Genomic DNA, 11,738 nt, shown 5'->3' on the forward strand with positions numbered 1-11,738 from the left:
TGTGTGTATTAGTTAGTGTGTGTGTTAGTGAGTGTGTGTATTTGGATTAAAGCCCTATAATTGTAATTATCAAATTGAATAATAAAAAGAAATGGAAAACCACCACCTTAGGGTGGTGGCCGCCGCCGTGAGCCGCCATGGACCACCACTACCTGAGGTGGTAGTGGGTGGTGCCCCGCTAGCAAACCCTAATGGGCTTAGAGATTGGTTTTGGGCCTATTGGGCCATGTTTGGGTGGAAAACCCTAATTATGAGTATTGGGCCTTAGACTTATTAGACCCACTTTTGGGCCATTGAGATGAGATTATGTATTAAGCCCAATCACTCCATCTCATTTATCTAGTAGAGTAAAGAACTTAATGGACTAAGTCCTTAATGAGCTAATTGAGAAAATACTAATATTTGAGAGATTATCAGCACACGAGAACTATTTAATAAGTGAATATTAAATAATAATCATTGGCAGGAATTAATGTAAGCAATAATGGACTTAATGGATTAAGTCCTTAATGGATTAAGTCCCTAGTGTGTTAAGTCCTTAGTGGGTTAAGTAAGAAACACTTAACCCTAGTTATCATTTGATGTGAAACCCTAATTTCACTTGGGCTTTGTGTTGGGCCATCCGAGAATAATCAAATGGGCTAGAGTAATTAGTTGGGCTTTAGGGTAAGGTCCATATGAATGATGAAGCCCAATTTGGAAAATTGGGCCATAGATGGGCCATAGTTGGGGCCTAGATGGTTGTATGATATTGGGCCCTAGAATGATACATGTTGGACTGGACTGATCTATTGGGCCTTAAGGGATGTCCATGTAGAGGTTTGGGCCCAATTTGGAAAATTAGGCCATATGTTGGGCTTTGATCCCTAGTTGACTTTGGGACTATGGATTGGGCCTTAGGCTTGGGTAAGCCAAGCTAGGGGTAATGTAGTAATTACCCAAAGTATGTATTTATAGTTATGTGTTAGAACCCAATTATTAATTGGGTGTTATTTTGGTGTTGACGGTTCGGGAATCTGTCATCTAGCAGTTGGGGTTGAGTCTGCGGGACTTCAGCAGCGTGGGAATGTGTCTATGGGACTTCAGCAGTGTGAGGTGAGTTTCCTTCCAGTAGGAACGGGTCTACGGCCACAATGTCGGCCCGTTTAATTAGCAGTAGTTCCGGACTTCAGTCTGATGCAGTAGTTCAGTATGCTTGGTGTCTTTGTGATACAGACATGGTATGAGTTATGTGTTCTGGACTATGGTCTGATGCAGTATGCAGTATATGTGTTTATATTATATGCTATGATTATGTTATGCTATGTTCAGTTAGTTCCGGACCTCGGTCTGATGCAGTAGTTAGAGTGCTTGATGTCTTTGTGATTCAAGCATGTTTTGTGTTATGTGTTCCGGACTCTGTTCCGATGCAGTATGCAATATATGTATTCATGCTAGTTGATATGTTTATGCTATGTTATGTTCAGCCAGTTCCGGACTTCGGTCCGATGCAGGGGACAAGGTCCCAATCAGTTCCGGACTTCGGTCCGATGCAGCTAGTTCCGGACTTCGGTCCGATGCAGAGGGCAAGGCCCTGGTTAGTTCCGGATTCCGGTCCGATGCAGTTAGTTTCGGACTTCGGTCCGATGCAGAGGGCAAGGCCCTGGTTAGTTCCGGACTCCGGTCTGATGCAGTTTCCGGACTTCGGTCCGATGCAGAGGGCAAGGCCCTGGTTAGTTTCCGGACTTCGGTCCGATGCAGTGGGCAAGGCCCAGTAGATGCTTTATATGTTATTGTATGGTATGTGGTAGTTTGGGGGAGCTCACTAAGCTTCGTGCTTACGGTTTTCAGTTTTGGTTTTAGGTACTCAGTTTTCAAAAGAGGAGCTCGGGAAGATTGCAGTGCATACACCATTTGTTCAGCCTGGGATGTTTATACTCTGATATATTTGATAGTTGTTAAGATATTTTGAGATACATTCTTTATGATTCTTATATGACGATTGATGAATATGGTTTTATTACTATTTTTAAAACGAAATTTTCAGACTGTATTTTTGGGATGTTATAGAAACCCTTGAGACATATTCTATAACTTGGTTAAGATTATTTATTCTAAATAATCTTTTGTCGAAAATTCGTTTTCGACCCCTATTATCTCAAAATTGACTAGCCCGGATCTACGGGCGTTACAAAAATGGTGCATGTGCTCATTTATGTTGCTCGGCGGATGAGATGTTACTTCCAGACACACTAGATCAAAGTCCAGACGAACTGCCCGATCAAACAGCAACTACTCAAGCCAAAAACAACAAGTCGGCTCGCGAAGTGGGCAATTGAGTTAGGTGAACACGACATCAGTTATCGCCCGAGGACGAGCATCAAACGGCAAGTGTTGGCAGACTTCCTGTTTGAAATCCCCGGCAGGGGAGATATAACCAAAGAGGGGATCCTAGTAGTGAAGAAAATCCCAGAAAACAATCGGAGCTGGATGTTATACACCGATGGGGCATCCAGCAGAGAAGGCTCAGGGGCAGGCCTAATCTTGACTAGCCCGGAAGGAGAATAGATCACCTACGCCATCCACTTCGACTTCCACACCTTGAACAATGATGTGGCATATGAAGCCTTGCTTGCTGGGCTACGCCTGGCCAAACAAATGGGGGCAGAGGTTGTAGCGGTGCTGACGGATTCAAGACTTGCCACCAATCTGATTAACGGGAGCTTTGAGACAAGGGATCAAAGGATGGAGAAGTATGTCAAGATAGTGCAGAAACTCACTAGGTCTTTCAAGGAGTTCACGATCAATCAGATACCTAGAAGGGAGAACAGGAGGGCGGACGCCTTAAGCAAGCTAGCATCAACATGCTTTGATCACTTGTCAAAGAAAGTTCGGGTTGAAGTGCTCAAAAAAAGAAGCATAGAGGAACGACAACTAAGCACCATTACAACATACGGGCCCACATGGATGACCCCGTTGTTCGAATATCTACAACAAGGCGTTCTGCCGGATAATCATGATGAGGCCAAAAAGGTGCGCATAAAGACACCTTCATACGCGCTAATAAACGGAGAACTATATCAGAAAGGATTCACGACATCATGGCTAAGGTGCGTGGACGAAGCCAAGGGGAAAGAAGCACTCTGGGAAGCGCATGCGGGCCAGGTAGGCGCACACGAGGGCGCACGCGCCTTAACAGGAAAAGTGCTCCGGATGGGGATCTATTGGCCCACCGCATAGCAGGACGCGGCAGAGCTAACAAGGAAGTGTGGGGAATGCCAGACATTTTCCCCGGTCCAAGCAAACCCTCCGGCACCCCTGTCCAATATATCTAGTCCCTGGACGTTCTACTAGTGGGGGGTAGACATTGTAGAACCATTCCCGGAGGCACCAGGAAAGCTAAAATATATGGTGGTTGCGGTGGATTACTTCACGAAATGGATTGAGGCGGAACCACTAGCATGCATATCTAGGAGACAAATGATCAAATTTGTGTGGAAAAACATATGACTAGATTTGACACACCTAGGACGCTTGTCACCGACAACAGGCTACAATTCAATGAGAACTCGTTCAGATAGTGGTGCACCAGCAAAGGAATCAACCAACGATTCACGTCGGTAGCGCATCCAAGGGAAAATGGGCAGACAGAAGTGTCCAACCAAACCATTGTAAATGGGATCAAGAAACGGTTAGGGGAGGCGAAAGGAAATTGGACCGAGGAGATACCGATGGTGCTATGGTCATACAAAACCACCCCACGAACAAGCACACAAGAAACCCCATTCAGCCTAACATATGGAGCAGAAGTGATGCTCCCAAAGGAAGTAACGATAGGCACATTGAGGACAATCCATACCGATGAAAAAGCCAACTCTCAGGACTTGATATTGAGCCTTGGCATCCTCGAAGAACGGCGAGAAAGGTCAGACATACGCCAGGCTGCTTACAAACGTGAAATAGAAAGATATTATAACCAAATAATCAAAGAGAAAGCATTCAGAATGGGGGAGTATGTGTTAAGAAGAAATGAGGCAAGTCGGGCTCAGCCACAGGGCAAGCTGGGTCCCGTATGGCAAGGCCCATACAAGGTTGTCGAAGCAAATCGGAACGGGGCATACACTCTGGAGACAATGGAAGGAAGGCAAATACCAAGAACTTGGAACGCAAGGAACTTGAGGAAATTTTACTTCTAAAGTAAGAATCTCCACACCAGAAGAGCGAGGCCAGAAACTAAGACGCCCCGCCAAACAAGCCCCACTTAGTGCCTAGGGCGACATTCCAAATGTTTAACACCCAACAAGTCCTGCACTTATAACGCTCAAATACTCAGTGTATTAAGAGAGCAAGCTTTGCTATCCAACACATTGGAAACTTTGTACTTAGTGTACTAAATCTAAATACTTAGTGTATTGAAATTTGTACTTAGTGTACCAGACTCGAATACTTAGTGTATTGAACTTTGTACTTAGTGTACTAAATCTAAATACTTAGTGTACTGAATTTCGTACTCAATGTACCAGACCCGAATACTTAGTGTATTGAACTTTGTACTTAGCGTATCAAGTCCTAATACTTAGAGTATTAAATTTCATGTTCAACAAATATAATCAAATGCTTAGCGCATCAAATCTAAATACCTAACAATGGTTTGGCACCAACATCGTATAGGAAAATTAAGGCCAAAAAGGGTGCCACCAACATGTTAAGACTCATACTTAGCACATCAAATTCAGACGATTTGGGGCAAACATTATACAATATAAAATATGAGAAAAACACACAAAAGTCAGGAATGGTAGCAAAACCAAAGTAAAAGTAGCACTGCATCAAGTCAGGAATGGTAGCAAAATCAAAGTCCACGCCCAAACATGCAAAACATAGAAACAAACATTTAAAAAGTCTTCACGCCCCAGGAGGGATAGCACACAATGCAGGAGCATCTTCATCATCACCACCGCCACTCTCAACGCCAACTTTCTCACCAACAGTAACCGCACCACCACCAGCATCCTTGCCATCATCCATGCCACTACCAGCACCCCCAACAACACAACCATCAACACTAATGACAACACCAGTGGTATCCTCTCCAACAACATATTCACCAGCAACCTCATCATCATCACCCACCCTACCCTTAGGGGTGCATTCAGAGTCGGAAAAGGCATAAAGCTCCTGAATCCCATGGATGTCCAAATCTCCTAACCCCAGAAGTGAAGCGTGATCCATGTTGGAAAATGATAGAAGGGCCTCATTCATACTCACAATAGGACCAGAGGATGGGGCGTTAGTAACAAGGTTCTCAGGCTCAATGCTTTCCAGAGTGCTGCGAACGGACTCCACCCCAGCAATTAAGGCAGGCTGAGGAATAAGACTCACGACACTTGTAAAATCTAGATGTTCGATCAGCCTGTCAACAAATCGCACAAGACCCACCCGCAGCAACCAATCCAGATCACGCTAGGTGGCATCAGCACCCGCCTGCAGAGCAGCAATCAACCGGTCACGATCAGCAGCATCTCGCTCGAGACTCTTGACTTGGATCATCAGACCTTCATTAACCTGATTAAGAGAGTCAACCTTCGCCTCCAAGGCGGATCTGACCTCCTCCACGACAGCTTTCTTGGAAGCAAGAAGCTAATACTTCTGCTCTGAATGCTGAAGGTCGTCACCAAGCTTAGAAACACGACGCCCCAATTCAGTAACACGAGAATCACTCCCAGCATGTGCAGCCTCCATCTCACCAAGAAAATGGATACGCCATGCACCTGCAACAAGATAAAACATGTTCTGCGCAGCAGCATAAGACATATTGTGAGAAAGGGCAGGGCTGCTCATGGCTTCCATATCCGCAACAGCAGCTAGAGGGAAGACATGCCGGGAAAACTCCACAGCGTTGGCACGAACGGAAAGGTGGGACTCGTTATGAAGGCTCTAGGAGGGAGCAAAAGGGGAAAGCCCAGAAGAACCTTCACCAGCACCCCTACCTGGAGAAATGGGAGCTTGGTTTGGGTCACTAGGACCCTTTGAAGGAGAGGAGTTAACAGGAACAGAAGAAGCAACTTGAACAGGAACAACGGGCTGTTTAGACACCCCATTGACCCCTTCGGACTATTGAACGTCTTCATCAGGGATCACAACAACGACCGTTGGCGCTGAAGAAATAGAGTTCAGAAGGCGGGAGAAACTACACATGGTCTAGACCCGATTGGCGACATTAGGCACACCAGTAACTGCCTCCATACGCCATAGATGATACCATCTTTGATGTCCTCGTCGTCCTCAACAGAGGAGCGGTGAGCACCACCCAACAGCATGATGGTCGAAATAGGACGAGCGACCAAAGGGTTCACCTTAGCATACGACGAACCCTCCCCAACCACCTGAGGAACGGGCATGGCGGCGGTTAAAGCGATTTGATCTAGCCAATGAGGGGGAGGCGTTCGACCAAGCCTACCTCCCGACATTCTAGCTTTCCCCGGTAGTGCTTCCGCAGGACCTCATCCATGGATAAGGGGGATTCGACACCTGAAAATGTTAGAATATAAGGAGATACATCAAAACACGAAGAGCCCAAAAGATTAAAACCCTAACCCCAACGAGCACACCCAGGAAAATGAAGAAGAAGCAAAATGTAAGTACTTACCATCGACGATGCAGAAGAAAACCGCCATTTTTCCGCGACACTTCCAGGAAGGGCTCATCCCCACACCAGATAGCATAGCCTCGAAATAGTCCTTGGGAGACACCTAGACACTCTTCAGGAAATCAACAACTCCCTGATTATGGGGAAACAACTTGGGAATAGTGTCGGCGAAGGTGTTAGCACGGTAGCGACCGCTGCCGGCTAAGCCCTGGTTCACCCACAACCACTTGTCCTGCCAATTTTTGGGCGTTCGCCCATCAGGAATCAGGGTGTTCCCTCCCCGCGGGACAGAAAATGTGCACTTATCACTGGTACAGCAAAACCTGAAGAAATACTTGAACACGAAATAGTCGGGGAGGTAATTGTTGGCACGACAGATCATTTCGAACACCACCACCTTATTCACAGCATTCGAATTCGGCATTTGAACACTGCAACTATCCTTTTGAAGGACCTCCTCCTGAAAGTAGGTTAACGGGAGACGAAGACCAGCATCTAGGGTTTTCTGATAAACCTCAAATTTTCCGGGAGGGGGGGACGTGATAGAAGAACCGGGCGACGGGAACTCCGCACCGTCCAAAGAGGTGAGACCGTAGGTACGCTCAAGCAGTTGATACTCATTTGCAGGAGGAAGAATTCCTAGGGGACTCGCCATAAGAGGAAAGAGAGGAAGACAGACTTGGGGAAGAAGAACAACAAAGGAAACGTAAATGAGAAAGCATAATAAACACACTTATAAGAGAACACAAAGGGTGGGATATTCAAAATGTCTGACACAAAGACGTAACCGTTGGCCATCATGAACGGTCATGTCGTCATTAAAACTGAAACGGCTGGCAAACAGGGAATCGGCACGTATAGAGCAGTTAAGTCCAGAACGTCGTAACTAGCATTGCAGTGCTACGGCTACCGGACTGGGGGAATTGATGACATGCCTAAGCTGGCACGGAAAAGTCATGCCTGGCCAAGGAACTGATGGGTTTTATGCATAAGAAACAATCCTATGTGCTCATACAAACCCTAATGCTTGGATCTAGGTTTCTCTATTGTACATGCTTTGAATCCAAGACTAATAAACTTAGATCTAACATATCATAATCTGAATTGGGGTTTAGAGAATTACCTTTGATTGTTATATAGCAATAACAATCAATTCCTTGCTTGGATTGGCTTCAAAAGCTTAGTGCCTCAAGTGTTGCACCTCTAATCGAGTCACAAACACCATATACAACTTGGATGAAGAGGAGAAGAAAGGAGGCTGCCCAAAACGACTAGAAACCCTAGAGAATTAGTTGTACACGTTTTTGGGGCCTAAGGGGTCCTTTATATACTTGTGTGGGCTGCTAGGGTTTCAGTCAAAACCCTAATGGACAGCTTAAACTCTAAGCAGGCCATGGAACCTTCTGGATAAGACCATGGAGGAAAATATGATGGGCTTCCATCATGATTTCGTTCACCCCTTATTCCTTTAGCATTCCTTAGCCCAATAACTCAATTATCCAATAATTGTAGTCCAGTCCCCTAAATTTAATTAATCTCTTTTAGCCACAAAATTAATTCTTAATTAATTCTTGACTAATATTAATTAAACAATATGATTTCTCCTTTAATATATTATTCTCATAATATATTAATAAATCATATTTAAACGTTTCTCTACTTAATTCATCCTACATATTGCTACGGTGAAGGCAACCCAAAAGGACCATGCTCATAATCGGGTCAAGTACATACCAAAATAGTTATGGACTTAGACACTAATCCAACAGTCTCCCACTTGGATAAGTCTAATAACTATTTTCCGTATGACTTCAGAACCTGATCAGCAATCGTAGCTTTCAAAAGCCGTTGTCAACTCTGATCTTATCAGATAGTGTGTCCTTTAGATAAGGGATTATATATTCCTCCATTCTCAAGATATCGTATAGACAAAAGACATGAATTTCAATCATTCTCTCTATATTGTTTCCCGACTTCCGATTTATGACGACTGACAACAAACTATAATTGAACACATCAACTTAGTCCCGGCTTGGCCAAGCGCTTAGGTGTCATCACTAAATCATCGAGATGCCCACAAATATCGCTTTTATCCCACTTTAGATAAAAGGAATGGATAAAATTCGACTCAAATGCTCGCTTGCATTTATTTATCGAATCACACACAACAATAAGTTTTATAACACCAAGTTACTGGTGCGTTTACTTATTATCAATGTGCAACCGACCAACAAATAACAACTCACATGTCTCGGTTTCAAGAACATACAATATTATCGTCTCACTAATCACTCGTGACAAAATCATGAAGTGATCCAAGTGAGCATGGGTTTAATCCAATACTCTAATCTTATCAAAGCATTCATGAACTCTGCAGCAAACTTGTGCCATGTCTAAACACTTCAGACAATCTACAGACAGATTCATGACAGTCTTTATTCATACCTACTCCCAACGTATGACCGACTGCGGATGTTTGAATAACCTAGTTATTCTAGAAGTCAAAACATGCAAATTGAAACATAACAATAATACTTAATCCTATATGGCCTCAAACTTGTGAGAGTAAATAAAACACTTCTATTTAACCACCATATTGATTACTCATTATTATCGTTTACTGTTTCAGAAAATCAACTTATTACTCAAATTACAACAATAGCTATCCCATGCGTAAAGCATGCACACTATGTTTCCTATGGTCCTTACTTTATGAAATAGATTAATTAAAAAACCTTTCAATGATTCTCATTTCACAATTCTCAATCCTTATCATTAGTGTAAGAACGCAAGGTTCTTTGCTACTATTATAATATGCTAGATTCTAACATCTTATGCAACGATCCTTTCGTAAAGTCATAGCACAAAAGTCATCAAGACTTGGCTAATGAAATTATGAAGTACTCTATCGGAAATTGTTACAAGACAATTCCATAGACGTGAAGTCTCACATTCAAAGAACATTCATTTGAACATCCTTCCTGCATAAAAGTTTCTAATCTAGGCATAGACTCTCAATATCCAACTCCCAATATGGAAACATTTCCACATTTGCCATATGACAACTCATTCTTAATAGAATCTTATCTATTCATAATAATGTCGATATGGTCCATCCAATACCATACTTCCAACTACTCACAAGCGACCAATCCTCAGCGAACTTTGGATCGTCGTTTGATAGTTGTTTAATTATTTTAGTCAAAAACAATTCTAGTCCTTTTTCCCTCTTAATGCGCTAGACATTTGAAAATTTTAGAATGGTAAAACATTATAGCATTTGCAATCGATCCTATACCCGAAGCGTATGGGACACGATGCATAATGTCTTACATAAAGATATTATACTTTACCAATCTTTTTCCATAATATTTTTATGTGTCATGTTCTCACAATTCGAACTATGAAGAGGGATGCCGTAATCATAATCGAAATTTGAGAACACACAATGTATCATTTGACTGAAAATATTAAAATTTCTCAATCTAAGCTTTAGATATTGAAACCAAGTATAATATTCTCTCCCTTAATTATAGCAAAACAACTTTTCTACCCATGCAACTTTGCAAATTGAATCTTTGTTTTTCTATAATTAATATTGCTAACTTGCAATACTTGCCATAATAATCATACAAGCATAACACTTATGCTCTCACTATCATGATGATTATAAGCATAACACTTATGCTCCCACTAGCTTTGACATGTATTCAGAAAACAAATGAACTTTCAGAAAACAATGCCTATTGAATTTCTGAAATTCATATCTCTAATAGCAGATGTTTCGATAAGCCTTTATCTAAGCTTCTTAACCTTATACACATTTGCCTTAGATAGCTCATATGTGTGTTTAAACAATTCAGAACTTATGTTACTAAGTTCCAAAAGTTGAAACTAATTGCCAAATCTCACAATTCGAACTATGGAAAGGGATGCCGTAACCATAATCAAATTTGAGAATACAATTTTCACAATCGCTATCTTCTTAAAATCTCTCTTAGTGAAAGTATTTCCTCACAGTCATTTTCATGAAGGAGGGAATCTTATGACACTTAGATTTTATGGTGTATGAGTTCATATCCATGTGAATTTGCCAAAACCAAGGTTTGCGACAAATCCAAACTCATATGGACTGAACTTTCTTAATCTTGATTTCTTGCCTTATGGTAACACGAGTGCCCACCATGTCTTCCAAGTAGTTAAGTAACTTGTCCTTACATATCAGTGTACTTTCCATCGACTAAGGCACTACTATGCATTAAAACGAGAACTCATAGAACTCACATACACAATTAACTCAATTGGAATGGCACAGAAACAAAATAATGTCAACACGATAGGTTGTAAACCTCAAGTCGTGTGCTAGTGATGATCGATAAGGTTTATTCTTGATTTTTTCTTGAAATCTTTCAAGACCATTAAGACTCCCACTGACTTCTTGACATATAAGATTCTCTTGTCAAGAAACATTTATTGACAAAGCAAATATTCAAGAGTTAGTGTAGTTCTTATCAAGACAAAACACTTCACATAATTGGTCCTAGTTGGTCTTTGTCTTATCCAAGACAGCACAACTCACCAATTTCAAATGTGCAAGAATGAGAAAACTTTTCTAAATTCCACATTTGATGAGTGTTATAAACCTACTTAAGACTTTTCACTCAATGTCACAATCTTGGAGTATGACTCTAAGACTTGATATTGGAACGAAGTATGATTGACTTCTTGATTTAACCATTTCTATAATTCTCGATTCCTCTTCTTAGACATGCAATTGCACTAAGACTCACTTAGAGGATCAACTGAGACATGGTTCTTAATCTTTAAGACTTATCATAAAACACAATAAAAGGTACTCTCCCTTCTTCTTAGAAAAGAGAAACTTTTATCTTTCTGCCTTCTTGATTCTTCTTATTCATTCTGCTATGGATTGAAACTCTTTCAATTAACTTAGAATTATACTCAATCTTATAAGTATAACCATATTTACTAAACTTTAGTAAATTATGACGAATATCCTTGTCACTCTTGTGGTAGACTTGATTAACGTACGACCTAGTGTACTCGATCTCCTAGTCCTTCAATTCGACACTTTATCAAAGAATTAGTC

General features: G+C 41.8%; 1 protein-coding gene across 1 annotated transcript; it reads left to right on the plus strand.

Annotated features, from left to right (window-relative positions):
• The first annotated feature begins 2,637 nt into the window (after positions 1-2,637).
• On the plus strand, positions 2,638-3,219 carry LOC145098029 (uncharacterized). Its single transcript, XM_079035713.1, has one exon. The coding sequence runs from the start codon at positions 2,638-2,640 to the stop codon at positions 3,217-3,219; it is 582 nt and encodes a 193-aa protein (XP_078891839.1).
• Positions 3,220-11,738: the final 8,519 nt, after the last annotated feature.

This window comes from Lactuca serriola, chromosome 4 (assembly GCF_051521515.1).
Source record: "Lactuca serriola cultivar US96UC23 chromosome 4, Lser_US96UC23_V15, whole genome shotgun sequence".
NCBI classification, from domain to species: Eukaryota; Viridiplantae; Streptophyta; class Magnoliopsida; order Asterales; family Asteraceae; genus Lactuca; species Lactuca serriola.

Bases quoted from the DNA above. Each gene is read 5' to 3' on its own strand.
- LOC145098029 (XM_079035713.1), top strand. From the start codon at position 2,638: ATGGGGGCAGAGGTTGTAGCGGTGCTGACGGATTCAAGACTTGCCACC.